Below are 13,808 nucleotides of genomic sequence, written 5' to 3'. Positions count from 1 at the left end.
TCTAGAGACACTCAGAAAAGAATCTAACCGGACGCCCCCAATTTTCCTCCTGCGTCAGCCACGTCGTAATCTTCTGCAGTCCCTGGGCAATGTCACGAATCCAGTCAAGCGAGTTATTCGCCACCGCGCCAGTGAGGGAGACACAGAGATCAGTACCGTCCTTGCCGGACGCACCAGCATCGACCATCAAGCCACAAGTAGGCTGAAAGAAGATCTCCTGCCGCTGAATATGCTCGTGCAGGCGTCTCTTGTCGTCTGCCTTGAAGGTCGTTGTCCCGGTCCAGTTGAAGATCAAGTGATCAGCTACTGCAGGGTACAGGTCTTTCATACGAGGCAATTCCTCAAGAATGCGCCTCCACGGTGCGTTCGCGTAACGCGTTATCAGAGCTTGTTGGGCTTGGGCGCGATAAAGCAATTGCAGTACTGTCTCGTTTGGATCATAGGTGATCCGCTCTACGTTGCCTGTCAGTGTAGGCCCGGCAACGCGAGCCCCGTCGAGCGGGCCTTCACGCGGAAAGGAGGACGGCAGAAAGGGGAATCGCCCCCGTGCTGCTTCAACATTGAGGAGTAGCATCTCCGAGTGCTTGGTGTGGAAGATGGCTAACAGGGCGAGGGCTGTCTTGAGGACCACTGATGTCATCAGAGTCGGATGGTGCTGGTGCAGAGACATCAACGTCGGTAGCTGAAACCCCAGCAGGTACAACCCTTCCGATTTTTGTCCGGATAAAGTCCTCAGTGGGCGGCTAGGTGTGGGCCATAGCGCTACTGGTCCATCCGGCACTTGGTGCATCTGCGAGAGATGGTACTCAAAAGCCGGTCGGCTAGCTAGAGCATCCTGCAGCAGGTAATAGCTCTCATTCCAGGCTTTGTATGAAGCATGCGCACGAAGTGGCTGCCCGCTCAGCGCGAGCTCTAGGTCATCCTCAAAGATTTCATGGTATGTCGCATCCATGACAGAATGGCAGACTGCAAATAGACACAAATAAGCACACATACCACGGAGGAATTTGGCAAGCGGGGAAAGCACTTACAATCTTCAACGAGGACGGCACTCTTTATCTCCTTTACGTACACCATCAATCCGCAGAACAAAGGTCCTGGTAAGGAGATCCGATGCTCTTGTGGAAAATTGACCACTAAGTCGTGCACATCGGCCAATGTCGCAACCTCGCCGTAGTCGACAATGCTGCGCTCCAGAATTGATTGTGACGGGCGGACGGTCACCAGCAGAGTCTGGGATGTCTCACCTTGCACAACAAAGGATCGCAGCATGGGATGAAGTGGTAACGTAACCTCCAGGGCCTTGCGCAGCTCTGCAACAGAATGGCCCCGTGTGTGTATGCAGACGAAGAATTCCCAGTAGTCAATTAAGTGAGCCTGGCGCATGATGTGTTGGAAATCAGTGGCCGGGAAGACATCTTCAACATCATCCCAGGTGAGCCGATAGCGTGCAATGGCTTGTTGGACCAAAGCCTGCGTAGCCGGGAGTCTGCCGGCGTCGCCCATCAGGTGCACCATATCCTCCAATGCAGGTCCCCCAACCCGAGCGTGCACGTCATTGTGAGCAGTAGGATAGGCGTCTTCCGGTTGGCCATTAGCAGTCTCCAGAAGAAGGATTTGGTCCGCAATGGTTTTGGCGCTTGCCCAAGCCGCGAAGGGGACATGTCTGCCGGTGAGCTTGCTCGCTCTGGAATGCACGCGCATCAAGGTGATACTATCAACACGTTCCGAAAGCGCGGCCTGCACATCAAGTTCTTCGGTCGTGGCCGCCAAGACATCTGCCCAGAGCTGCACCACACGCTTGCGTAACTCTCCGGGGTTGCTAGCTGCCGATGGCACAGGGGCATCGGACCGGGCGGCAGCATACTCACGCACCAAGGCCGCGAGTTTCACCTTTTGCACTTTGCCTGAAGTCGTGCGAGGATAGTTCGCAGCCCCGAGCGCTTGGATGGGGATGACTTTATCAGGAACATACGCCGCACCCATCTCTGTTAGAATCAGATGCATGATGTGTTGCACCTGCGGCTTTTCAATCTCGCGATTTACGACAATTACCGGAACCTCCCCTGCCACAGCGTCTGGCAGAGGCACGGCCTGAGGATTGAGCTGGTGCAATTCCGGGTCTTGGTTGAGTACCGCCTCGATGGCAGAGGGCGATATGTTCTTGCCACCCCGGATGATGAGGTCTTTGTACCGACCAACAGGGTAGACGAGACCGTTCGGTTCGTACATTATAGCCTGGTCGCCAGTCTTGCACCAGTAACATCCAATCGCATCAATGTAGAATGAATCGCTCTGCACGCCGATATAACCTCGAGCAGTTTGGTAGCCACTGTAGTGCACCTCTCCCGCCACACCAGGTGGCAGAGGCTCCGTGCTGTTCGGAGCACAAAGACGCAGTGTCGAGCCTGTCATAGGACGCCCGGCGGCCAGGAAGCCGTCGCGCGAGATACTGTCGAGGTCTTCCACTGGGCCGGTCGCGCAAAACGCCCCCTCCGTCATACCGTATAGATTCTCGATCGCTCGCGTGCCCACTCTGGACTGAAATTCCTTAGCTACAGCAGTGGACAGTGTCATTCCGGAGAATATGACTGTGTCAATCGGAGGAAGTGGGGTCGAGCTGAGGTCCGCACTGATGAAGGCATGCACCAGCGCTGATACCATGACTATGTATTTGCAGGGGACATTGCGAAGTGTATCGATCGTCGTACGTGGATCAAAGGCCAAATAAGATGGGTAGACGAGTGTAGCCCCATGTGTCAGGGCAAACATCTGCCCCATATAGCCAAGCACATGGCTACATGGAACGAGAGACATCAGTCGGTCTCCTGGGCGTACTAAGCCGAAAGTTGACCCACTCGCTAGAGAGCTGATCCAGGCAGGAACATCCATCTTGCATGGTTTGGGCAGCGATGTCGTTCCGCTAGAGAAAAAGATGGATGTTTCGCGTGACGGGGGTAATGTTGATGGGCCCGATGAAGTTTTTCTAGATTGCATGAGCTGGTCGAAACTTGTCCATGGAGAAGAAACCGGCTGGCCATGTCCGATGACAATCTTGATCACATCTAGCTGGGGAAATAGCTGATCAAAATGTTCGGCCGCGGCTCTATCTTGAACAAAGACGGCGGCCTTTGGGCTGGGGCGGTTATCGAGAACGGTTTGGACGACATGGCGGGCTTCCACCGAGTTGGACAACGTATTGGGATGAACGGAGACATGGATGCAGCTGAGTCTGTATCCAGCCCAGGTAGTGAGGACATGCTCCAAACTGTTACCGAGGATCACAAAAAGCAGACAATCACTCGATAGACCCAGCAACTCCAACGAGGCAGAAAGGCGGATGATCCCTTCATACAACTCCCCATAACTCCATTGACCATATTCTTTCTTGTCTCCAAGCCCATAGAGACCAGCTCGTTGGTGCGCGCAGATTAGTGCCAAATAGTCAGGGTGTCTTTCCACTGCCTCGGCCAGTCGTTCCCAAGCTGAGCGGCTTTGATGCTCAGGGTCGCTTCTTACGACTTCGCGCATGGTATATGTGTAATTTGAAGTTTATATCTAGAATCCGGAGTTTCGACGATTTATTCCATCAATACCAGTACTTATTACACAACTATATTATTACATTCAAGGCATATAGCTATCTGTACGGGGATTATTCCCGCACAGGTTTTTTGTGACATAGTGTGACCCTGCATCACCTTACCGGAATGATCCCCCCTTGCCTGGGTATAGACCAAGGCGGAGCAGCAGTTGCATGAAGGTCTGGACTTGCGCAACATAGTCAGGAGGATTGAGCCAGCATATGCACCTCTCCGCCCTTGCTTGCATGTCTGACCGCTCCTTGCCATCAACAAAATGGCACATTCTTCTTGACTTAATGCAACTGCTTATTGAGTGGAGCAGCTCTGCAGATAATGTACCTTGTCCTGTAATGGAATTCCTTGAATCTGCAGAAACCTAAATAAATAGACGATTCCTGATCAAACTCAGCACTGTCTATACAGGCATATCCTTACGGCCTAACCTATGCTGTACATATGCTCTTTACACCTCTTCTTCATTACTTAATATTACGGACTTGGAATCAAATACCTACTTGTATACAATTCGTCATACAGGGATAAATTCTAAAAGGTAGTATTAGACCTAGCTATTGGTTCAATATTTAGACTCTGGATAAATTAACCTTTCCTGGCTGAATCTTTATTGAGCGTCTTCAGGTAGACTAAGTGTCTATAAAATGATTGGAACATAATCCCTAGATTGCCAAGGAGGGTATTCTTTATCTCTTCTTGGACAAACAGGGCCTTCCTGTTGACATTTACTTATTGCAATCGCCAAACCCAGGCGACCGCCGTACGCCCAGAAGGCCATAAAACCGGGCACCAGTCGTCTTAGAGTCAGATATCTCATCTCAGAAACCAATAATCGCCAACCTGTACCTTATTTCCTTCTATTCCCGTTACCCACGAATTCATCAAAAGTGGCACATCATGGTCGTCAAGGGCTCTTGTAACTGCGGCCGTATCCGCGTCACCATGGACAATCCCACACCATCTGGGGGTGGCGTGATGATTTGCTACTGCCTGAATTGTCGAAAGCAGAGTGGTGCCGGTATTCATCGAATCGTTTCCTCTTCTCACTTACTTCCAGACCTGAATATTGTCTAATTTGAACGTCATCCAGCCGGCACCTATGTCGTCGTGGTGGAGAACAAAGACATGGTCTTGACCGGTAGTCCCAAGAAATTCCTCGACACCAACACCACCTGTGGCCGGCCATTGGATCGATATTTCTGTTATAACTGTGGATGGTCAGTACATGCAATAGGATACTCTGTCTTCTATCTGACTAGAATCTTTGCAGTCCGATCATGTACAGAAGTGAGACTGTTTTGCCTGGAAAGTCACGTCAGTCCTCCCTCTATCTTTCCTTTTCCCTGTGATAGTTCCGGTGGTAAAACTAACACAAGCAGTCCTCATGTTCGGTCTCTTTGATGATATTCCCAAGCCGGTGGCAGAGGTGTGGACCAAGCGTCGACCTGAGTGGATCTCAGCGACTTCAGAAGTTCTACAATATGTGACGGATATTCCTGACGATGTGAGCGCAGAGGAGGCCAAGAAACTGGGCTGGTGAGTTGATGGATGTTGCAGAAGGGATCTCGACCGAGCAGCACCATAGCCCGGACAAAGTGATTGAATGTCAAGCCCGCAACAGGGACAGATTAAGATGTAGTTAATGTAAATAGAAATCGGCTACTACGCTTATCCCTTCTAGAGATACTATATGGATCTAGAGAGCAGATTCTGCCCATCTTCAGCCAGTCTGAAAGGCGGTGAGAAAGTTTACATCTTTCCGGGTCACTTTCTCGGAGTTGTACAAAATGCATATCCTTCAATAGCCGCTTATATCCGCACTTTTCTCAACGAGGTCGACTAGGTTCTGCCGCAGGTTCTGCCGCTTTAGGCGGTAGGTGAAGCGGTCAGGGCCGGGTTTTCTGCCACAGTGGTGGTAGAGAAGAGCCTCCTGTACTAATCAGCCGTCAGGTTGACTCTTCCTTAATGTGACACTGTACCCAGCGTAGTACTCCAGATTTCCGTGGTCCAATGGGGCCACATACAAAGTTGATACATGCGGGATATGTCTGAATTACTGCCGGCTATACATCTTCGAAACAATAGTCTGAACCTCGCTGGTACTGGACTCGTACTTATGAATGAAGCCACCCGCTATATATATTCGTCACGTGCTAATGATATTGTGAAGTTTCTTACGGTGCATCCAAAGCTTCCCTAAAGGCTGCTTCAGTATAACGGGACAAACAGTCGGGAGGTTGTCGAAATAAAGGCTTGCATGTTTCCTATCTATTTATTAATTCTTCTTTTTTGCCAGTCCTGCTGCGTTCTTGAAGGCGCTCAGTTTCCAGGAAATCCAGCAGTATACATTGAACCAACAGTTGCAAACACTTCCGTGAACAATGTTCAAGATGCCATTATATAACGTGACCCGATTAAAGCTTGAAGTATTAGCGGTCCAGGCCAGTAGGCGATATTGCATCTCCGCAATCAGGGCATTTCTGTTATTGTGTTATAGGATGCGCTTGTTGAAGATCCTTTTTCCAGAACCGTACGGACTTACGTACACTCACTTCTAAATAGCCATAATCCACTGTAGAAACACCCCCGGTCATCAGTGGCTCCTATTGTAGTACTAACATTAGCAAGGAGCTAATATCTGTCGCTGTGTATATGGTTCAGGAGGGATGACATGTTTGAACAGTCAGTCTGGCATCTTAGCTCGGACGAATCCCGACCCACAACCCTGTTTCGGACGAAGCCGCTGCTAACAGTCACAGTCTTGGTCCGAAGTGATCATGCTTCCTCTGTCTAGTACATGATAGAGTTCTTTTTCGTCCGACGATCACGTGTGGCGTCTATAATATAAATATCTCTCTTAGAAGAAACGGATTCACCAATTGCAACCATTTACACAGAGTTGAATTTCAACGATACGAATGGAGACTCCAATTACCGTGGGCGTGATTGGTGCGACAGGTAACACAGGCCGGTCTGTGGTAGGCGGTTTACTTTCCTCACCGATAAAGTTTGTATGACATCTATTTCGCAAACTCAACGTTAGATGATTTCAACTAATGAGTCTGACTGGCTGTCACATCATTCACTCGACAAGCTTCAGTCGACAGCCAAGCCAACAACACCCTCAAAGCAAAAGGTGTCCAAATTGTTGGCTACGACTTGGACGGTCCTCGGCAGGTTCTGGTAGAGCAGTTAAAAAGTATCGAAGTCCTCATCTCATGTATTACCTGGGAACATTTGGATTCTCAGGTTCCATGGATTGACGCCGCCAAAGAAGCAGGTGTGAAGCGATTCGTGCCTTCGGAATGGGTGGGACCGGCACCCAGAGGGATTATTGACATCAAAGACAAGAAGCTCGACATTCTGGGCGTAATTCAACGGGTGGGTCTACCGTACACTCTCATCGACGTTGGATGTTGGTTTCAGGTCTGGGTCCCCAAGATTCCGTCTGGTCAGTCGGACCACGCCCATTCGATTTATATCGACCACCGGATCGTTGGTCATGGTAATCAGAAGTTTGGGTTGACGGATATGGGAGATATTGGCAAATATGTCGCGCAGATTATATCGGATGAGCGGACTTCGAATAGACGTGTATTTGCGTATACCGAAGTTCTGAGTATGAACGAAATTTGGGACACAATGGCAACGGTCAGCGGGGAGACTCCCCTAAAAGAGTTTGTAAGCAAATGAGCCTGATCTCGGATCGCCTGATCAGATTGCTCCTTTGAGCGACGCGTCAACTTGAACAAACAGTTGTCGGAATCAGAGATCAGAGACATAATCAAACGGTGTGGGAAGAGGTGGCAGGAGAATGGGCAGAAAGTCGATATCATGGACGTTGCCAATTACAATATGGGCTAATACCACATATCATGGTGTATTCGAGGGGACAATACCCCAGAGTATGCGGACTATCTCGGGTATCAGAATTCTGGAAGCTGTTCCCAGACTTTCCAAAGGGCAGGTCGTTGAAGGCATTCTACCAGCAGGTCCTCACTCAGGGCTCTAAATGAGTTATCTGCCCATTCTAATTATCTGAAGAGATCGAAGGTTGCACCTGCCCTTGCATGTACCGACACAGTTCAAGGAGACTGAATAAAAATGTACGATAATTATAAGAAATGATTTATATAGGTATCAGTAAGCCCGATAAGTCTCCGAACTGCAGTCAGAGCAGTGACTGCGCTGATTGGGTGCTGCCGGACTACTCTTCCTGATTAGGAAAGACAGCGGAGTAAGTTACCCCGAGCAGTTCGTCGATGCCCAAAAAGGGCGGAATGACCCACCATGCAGATCTTCTGCTTTCGGCCGGGAAAAGTGGGAATGGCTTCTTCTCAGTGGCCACTGCCAACTTGACCGTAGTCCCTATCTAGCCTGTTCTGGATTATAAATCCACTCCACTTCAACGAGCGCGTCTATTCTGGAATTTTTTCCTCCTTATATTCGACTGGACTCCGTGTTTATACACGACTCCCAACCGTTGTCACCACCAAAGAACATGGCGTTCATATACCAATATCGGGGTTTGCGACGATACGTGAACGAGCTGGTCGATGACGCCAGTCGTGCCCAGCACGAGTCATCTTCCTCTGATCACGCATCGCCGCAGCCTCTTGGACACCCACCGAGTAAGATCAGAGATCCCTCTCAAATCCCTGGAATTTCCTTGAAATCGGATTGTAACGGTGAAAAGTACTATGAGGTGTCTTGGGCAACCCACGATCCCTTCAACCCGCAGCAATGGTCGCATGCCCGCCGAGTCGCCTCCACAATGTGTGTCTGCCTGATCGCCTTGGTCACCACCATGGCATCATCCATCGATTCCGCCGTTCTGACCGAAGCTTCCCGGCACTTTGGAGTTTCCCAAGTTGCCGAATCACTCGCAACTGGCCTGTACCTCATTGGCTTCGGAGTCGGTGCGCTTATTGCCAGTCCCATGTCTGAAATCGTTGGCCGATTCCCCGTCTACATTGGCGCTTTGATTATCTTCGGATCCTGGATTCTCGGTGCTGCGTTAGCTCCGAATTTCGGGTCACAGTTGGTCTTCCGCTTCCTCGCGGGACTCTGTGGTTCTGCGCCTCTGACTGTTGCGGGTGGTTCGATTTCCGACGTGTGGAGTACGCTGGAGAAAACCTTCGGGTTCCCCATCTTTGCAATCCCCGGGTTTGGCGGGCCTATCCTTGGTGAGTATGATGTAGTGTATCGCGCAACATCCACTGCAGACCACTGGACGTAGTAGGTGTCCAGTGAAACTAACACCATCGAATCAATTAGGACCCGTTGTCGGAGCATACATCGGTTACAGTCCCCACATCAGTTGGAGGTGGGCTGAATGGATCATGCTCATTTTTGACGGTCTGGTGATAGCCATCATCTTTCTCTTCAAGCGCGAGACCTTTGCACCTCAACTCCTGTACTACAAAGCCAAGTTCTTCCGCGAAGCGACCGGAGATGCGCGGTTCAAGACAGCCGGCGAGGCCTCGGGATCGGGAAGCCTGCTGCCCGTGTTGAAGAGGAACTTCACTCGTCCTTGGCTCCTTCTCATGGAGCCGATCGTGATTTTCTTCACGTTTTACTTGACAGTTGTCTACATTGTCCTGTTCACGTTCCTGGACGGGTATGCACCTTTCCACTAGTTTGCATTATGATGGATGGGATCCCACTAACCCGCCTAGATATGTCTACATCTTCGCCGATACATACGGAATCAACGAAGGCCTGGCCAACATTTGCTTTCTGGGACTTTTCATTGGGATCCTCACCAGCATGGTCCTCGTCCCTATCCTTTATCGCAAAACAGCCAAACAGTTGCGAGACGCTGGTGATGACGGCTCCGGTCGCATGATAGACAGAGAGTCGCGTCTCTTCTTCGCGCGAATCGGAGCCCCAGCCATTCCGATCGGTCTTTTCTGGATGGGATGGACTGACTATGTATGTCTCATATAGCGACCCTTCACATCAACAAACATTATAGACACAGGATACTAACAACCCTAGCCTTCCATCGCTATTTGGTCTCCCTTAGCCGCCTCGATCGCCGTCGGTTTCGGTGTCATCTGTATCTTCCTCTCAGCCTACATGTATATTATCGACTCCTATCAGCAGTACGCGGCGTCTGCACTGACCTTCGTGGCACTGGTTCGGTACCTGGCTGCGGGCGGAATGACGGTGGTCGGAATCCCGATGTATTCGAATCTTGGCACTCATTGGACGCTCACTGTTCTTGGAATCATCAGTGCGGTGGCTGCGCCCATTCCCTACGTACTGACCTTCTGGGGCCCTTCTCTGCGGAAGAGGAGTAAGTGGGCCACAGCTATTTCGGCATGAGTGGATTCGACCTGCCTTCGAGGACTTCATCTATTGCTGTTCAAGCAAGGGTGGTATGCCTTGAATATGAGTTCTAACTCTTCTCGTGAACATACATATTACTTTGGTATTATACATACGATGAGGATGAGCATGAGTGGTATGGAGGTATTAGGTTGGGCAGAATGTTAGAAGATAAATAGACTAGATTGGTGGTATAGAATGAATAAATTGGGAAAACGCGATGTATCCAAGACCCCGACCGTAACCCGATGTCAGCTGCCTAAGGCATGAAGTAGATAGCAAAGACGCCACGTCAAATCTCTGCTGCGCAATCAGGTCTACACAAATAATTTGGTACTAGGTATGCCAGACTTTTCACCACATGTTCAACAGAAGCAGTTAAGCTGCTACAATCGAGTTTGAGAACACTTCGGCCTCGGTGCACCCACGGAGATAAAGATCGGGCGCGGGGACGGGATCGGCAAATTAGCTCGGGGACGGTCTACCGATCTACCGAGCTTCCTCGTATATAAGACTGTGATGACGCGCATCATGAGACCAGAGAGACATCGGAGCTTATTAGCTATTTTTCGCTTATTCTTGTATTCTCAGATGGTCTGAAAAATGAGCGTCCCCGATCTTATCAAGTCAATCAACGCTGTCACCGCCAGTGGCGAGCTGAACAGTATAGATGAGCAGCAGCGTGCGGAGCTGTCGTCTGCATGCGATAGACTGAAGGCGATATGCGAATCGCCGCTTGAGAAGACGTTCAAGCTTTTGTTTACGGTATGCTTTCCTGAATTTCTCTACAACTGTGGATACTAATAAGAGAACAGGAACACCAAACCATGGTTCTCCGTCTAGCCATCGACCTTAAGCTCTTCGACGCAGTCATCCACCACTCATCTCAGAATGAGACCGGCAAAGTCACTGTAGCCCAGATAGCCAGTGACACGAAAGCAGACCCAGTTCTCGTCGGTATGATCACATACTCCCGTCAACCACATCCGCCTCCTAACAACACATCCAGCCCGAATCATGCGCTTCCTCTCCGCCATAGGGACCCTCGAACAACACACATCCGACACCTTCACACCAACTCCTCTCTCCTCAACCTACATATCAACCTCCCCACTCGCAGCAGCCATAATTCACTTGTACTCCCCTCCCTCCCCAAGCATCTTCTAACCGACTAACCCTTCCACAGCACGCACTTCCACTCCTTCCTCACCCACCTCCCGGACTACTTCGCCAAAAACAACTGGACCAATCCCAACTCCCTTACCAACACGCCCTTCCAATTCGCCGCCGGCACATCCTGCCACTACTTCGACTACCTGGCCACAAAACCCTACTACCAGTCCTCCTTCAACACAGTCATGAAATCTCCCATCCGTCGAGCCGGACAACCATGGTTCAATTTCTTCCCCGTGACCGAGAAACTCCAGATGGAATCCCCGGATCCCAATTCAGTACTCTTGGTAGATATCGGCGGTGGCCAAGGCCAAGACCTCCTCGCGTTTCACTCCGCGTTCCCTGATCTCCCTGGAAGACTTGTTCTTCAGGATCTGCCGCATGTTGTCGCTGATGCGAAGTTACCTGACGGTGTGATAGAGAGCCAAGGGTATGATTTCTTCACCGAACAGCCGGTGAAGGGAGCGAGGGGGTATATGCTTCGTACTGTGTTGCACGATTGGCCTGATAACGAGGTAGTTAAGATTCTGAGTAGAGTACGGGAGGCCATGAACGAGGAGTCGGTGTTGTTGATTGTGGAGAAGGTCATTCCGGAGACAGGTGGCGGGTTGATGGCTGCTATTGGGGATCTAAGTATGATGGTGAGTTTCGCTGGCGCGGAGAGAACGGAGAGGCAATATGCGGAGTTACTTGTCAGGGCGGGGTTGAGACTGATGAGGTGTTGGGTGGGGAGTGAGAATGAGGGGATGGAGATGGGGGTGGTGGAGGCAAGGATATAATCTTCCACTACTATCTGCAATGCATTTTATTTATATTTCAATATATTCTATACGCTTCGCTGATGCAAATATGATATGATCAACCCGTAACCAACACCCTAAAGACGCTGAATCACTGCCCATCAATCATCTTCGACGCCCTCCTCAACGCCGGCCCATATCTGACAAACAAAAACGGCACTGGCAACAACACCGCCGCCACAGCGCCGATAATCGATATCGCGGGTCCAATCCCAAGGGCCCTGATCATCGGCTTCGCCGCTAACGGCAACCCCGCCGCCATGATACTTCTCAAGAAGGTAACGGCGGCAGTTGAACTAGCCGCATATACGCGATACACGTCGATTAGGAAATTCAAACATTGCTGGAAAATACAATTAAACCCTGCTCCGATGCAGAATGCTGCCAGACATGGCAAGATCCAGTGGTAAGCGGGCGTAGCCGTCCAGGCGAACCAGAATAATCCAAGGACGAGGACAACACCTCCGAACATCATGGGGGGTAAGCGGGCCTCTGGGACGGGTGCACCGTTTGCGGCCGCGGAGATGCGGTTGTAGCGGAACTGGTTGTAGATGTTGACTCCGGTGGAGAGGATAACACCGATTAGGAGGGCGAGGAAGGGAAGGGCACCGACGACGGGAGACCAGCCGCGGAGTTCTTCGAATGCGATAGGGAAGACTTCGAGGGTGAGGTACATGACGGCGTAGACGAAGGCCGCGTAGAAAGCGATACATGTGACGATAGGTTCAGTGCAGAGCATGCGCAGCGGCCGAGCAAGCTGTTTCGTGACGATGGATTGGACAGACAGGTGCAGGTGTTCGTGGGGATGCCAGTATCGGCTGTCATTGGTGGATTTACGGAGGTTTTGCGCTTTCCGTTTCAGCAGGACGAGCGGATAAAGTTCCGGGAGGAAGAAAAAGGCCATGAGGAAGGTCGCGAAGACCCAGATGGCGTGGATGTATGCGGTCCAGCGCCAGCTGAGATTCGAATTGGCCATGATGGCTGCGCCGATGATGGGGCCCAGGTCTGGACCGCCGTTTACGGCGATTGCGTAGATGCTCACTGCTGTGCCGCGCGTTTCTTTACTCCACATGTCGCCCAACGCGGCGGTGACGTTGCTGATGGGCGCGGAGCCAAAGAATCCGGCGAAGAAGCGCGTGAGGAAGATGGCTGGGGCATTGCGACTGTTCGCAGTGCCAATGTCGAAGATCGCCAGACAGAAGATGGCGGGGAGCATGCTGACACGCCGACCCCAGACTTCGGAGACGGGGGCCCAGATGATGGGGCCGAGGACGAAGCCGAGACTGGGATTGGTTAGTGGCTGATTGATTGGTTGGATTATTGCTACGGGGACACCTCACATGTACAGGGAGACATCGAGAACAGCGACTTCGCTGCTCACGCCAATATACTCGGCGATGGTGTCATCGGCAGAGGTGGTGATGCTGGAGCCCAAACTGCCGGCCAGAGCGAGCATGCCCAGTTGCACTGTCACCCACCATTTGTATCGCACTGGCCAATTCTGCGGATTCAGGGGATCATCCGGGTCCCATTTCACCTGGTATTCGGGGTCGCGCGAGGGAGACGCTTTTTCCAGGTCCGATGGCTGGTCATGGGCGGATTTGGGCCATATGCGGACCATTGTTGCAAGGAGAGTGGTGTGCGAAAAATAAAAAAGATCGTCCAGGCGAGGTCGGAGACATTTATGGTGCAGATGGATTATTGCCGGCCCCGAGGCCCTCGCTGAATTCGGAATGGTGTGCAGATGGTGCTTATGCAGATCCTTTGATAACCCCGATTCTTGCTGGCCTTCGGAGGGCTCCGCGGGGGAAACAAGTGGGTGATTGATGCGGTGGTATGCTTTGAAAGATGTCTATAGATGTGGTGAATGGAAGAACATGGTATAAGTCTTGTTATAGCCATT

General features: G+C 51.1%; 6 protein-coding genes across 6 annotated transcripts; 4 read left to right on the top strand and 2 right to left on the bottom strand.

Moving 5' to 3' along the window:
* Position 1: 1 nt before the first annotated feature.
* Positions 2-3,531, bottom strand: BO87DRAFT_442299 (acetyl-CoA synthetase-like protein; the record flags this gene model as incomplete). The annotated part of the gene is made up of 2 exons (XM_025628043.1): positions 2-966; positions 1,032-3,531. 2 exons carry the CDS (start codon positions 3,529-3,531, stop codon positions 2-4), a joined length of 3,465 nt encoding a protein of 1,154 aa, XP_025477107.1.
* Positions 3,532-4,698: 1,167 nt separating this feature from the next.
* On the top strand, positions 4,699-5,228 carry BO87DRAFT_378933 (uncharacterized protein). Its single transcript, XM_025623906.1, has 3 exons — positions 4,699-4,816; positions 4,870-4,913; positions 4,979-5,228. Exons 1-3 carry the CDS (start codon positions 4,725-4,727, stop codon positions 5,137-5,139), a joined length of 297 nt encoding a protein of 98 aa, XP_025477106.1. The 5' UTR covers positions 4,699-4,724; the 3' UTR covers positions 5,140-5,228.
* Positions 5,229-6,517: 1,289 nt separating this feature from the next.
* On the top strand, positions 6,518-7,463 carry BO87DRAFT_399423 (isoflavone reductase family protein; the record flags this gene model as incomplete). The annotated part of the gene is made up of 3 exons (XM_025625440.1): positions 6,518-6,606; positions 6,707-7,280; positions 7,356-7,463. 3 exons carry the CDS (start codon positions 6,518-6,520, stop codon positions 7,461-7,463), a joined length of 771 nt encoding a protein of 256 aa, XP_025477105.1.
* A 637-nt stretch (positions 7,464-8,100) lies between these two features.
* BO87DRAFT_364680 (MFS transporter) lies at positions 8,101-10,142 on the top strand (the record flags this gene model as incomplete). Its single annotated transcript, XM_025621758.1, has 4 exons — positions 8,101-8,785; positions 8,877-9,219; positions 9,278-9,533; positions 9,600-10,142. The coding sequence occupies 4 exons, from the start codon at positions 8,101-8,103 to the stop codon at positions 9,927-9,929; spliced, it is 1,614 nt and encodes a 537-aa protein (XP_025477104.1). The 3' UTR covers positions 9,930-10,142.
* Positions 10,143-10,491: 349 nt separating this feature from the next.
* BO87DRAFT_442290 (sterigmatocystin 8-O-methyltransferase precursor) lies at positions 10,492-11,884 on the top strand (the record flags this gene model as incomplete). The annotated part of the gene is made up of 4 exons (XM_025628042.1): positions 10,492-10,697; positions 10,748-10,889; positions 10,942-11,068; positions 11,119-11,884. The coding sequence occupies exons 1-4, from the start codon at positions 10,536-10,538 to the stop codon at positions 11,882-11,884; spliced, it is 1,197 nt and encodes a 398-aa protein (XP_025477103.1). The 5' UTR covers positions 10,492-10,535.
* Positions 11,885-11,937: 53 nt separating this feature from the next.
* Positions 11,938-13,534, bottom strand: BO87DRAFT_340379 (MFS transporter). Its single transcript, XM_025620656.1, has 2 exons — positions 13,246-13,534; positions 11,938-13,188 (listed from the first exon to the last, which is right to left on the bottom strand). The coding sequence occupies exons 1-2, from the start codon at positions 13,524-13,526 to the stop codon at positions 11,997-11,999; spliced, it is 1,473 nt and encodes a 490-aa protein (XP_025477102.1). The 5' UTR covers positions 13,527-13,534; the 3' UTR covers positions 11,938-11,996.
* Between the last annotated feature and the right edge of the window lie 274 nt (positions 13,535-13,808).

This window comes from Aspergillus neoniger (genome assembly GCF_003184625.1).
Source record: "Aspergillus neoniger CBS 115656 unplaced genomic scaffold BO87scaffold_28, whole genome shotgun sequence".
Classification (NCBI taxonomy): domain Eukaryota; kingdom Fungi; phylum Ascomycota; class Eurotiomycetes; order Eurotiales; family Aspergillaceae; genus Aspergillus; species Aspergillus neoniger.
Note: the sequence above shows the minus strand (reverse complement) of the source record. Positions and strands in the feature narration are given on the sequence as shown.

Coding starts and splice junctions, on each gene's coding strand:
- BO87DRAFT_378933 (XM_025623906.1), top strand. CDS start 4,725: ATGGTCTTGACCGGTAGTCCCAAGAAATTCCTCGACACCAACACCACC. Junction 4,817..4,869: donor TTCTGTTATAACTGTGGATG/GTCAGTACATGC, acceptor GAATCTTTGCAG/TCCGATCATGTACAGAAGTG. Junction 4,914..4,978: donor TGTTTTGCCTGGAAAGTCAC/GTCAGTCCTCCC, acceptor TAACACAAGCAG/TCCTCATGTTCGGTCTCTTT.
- BO87DRAFT_340379 (XM_025620656.1), bottom strand. CDS start 13,526: ATGGTCCGCATATGGCCCAAATCCGCCCATGACCAGCCATCGGACCTG. Junction 13,189..13,245: donor CTCGATGTCTCCCTGTACAT/GTGAGGTGTCCC, acceptor AACCAATCCCAG/TCTCGGCTTCGTCCTCGGCC.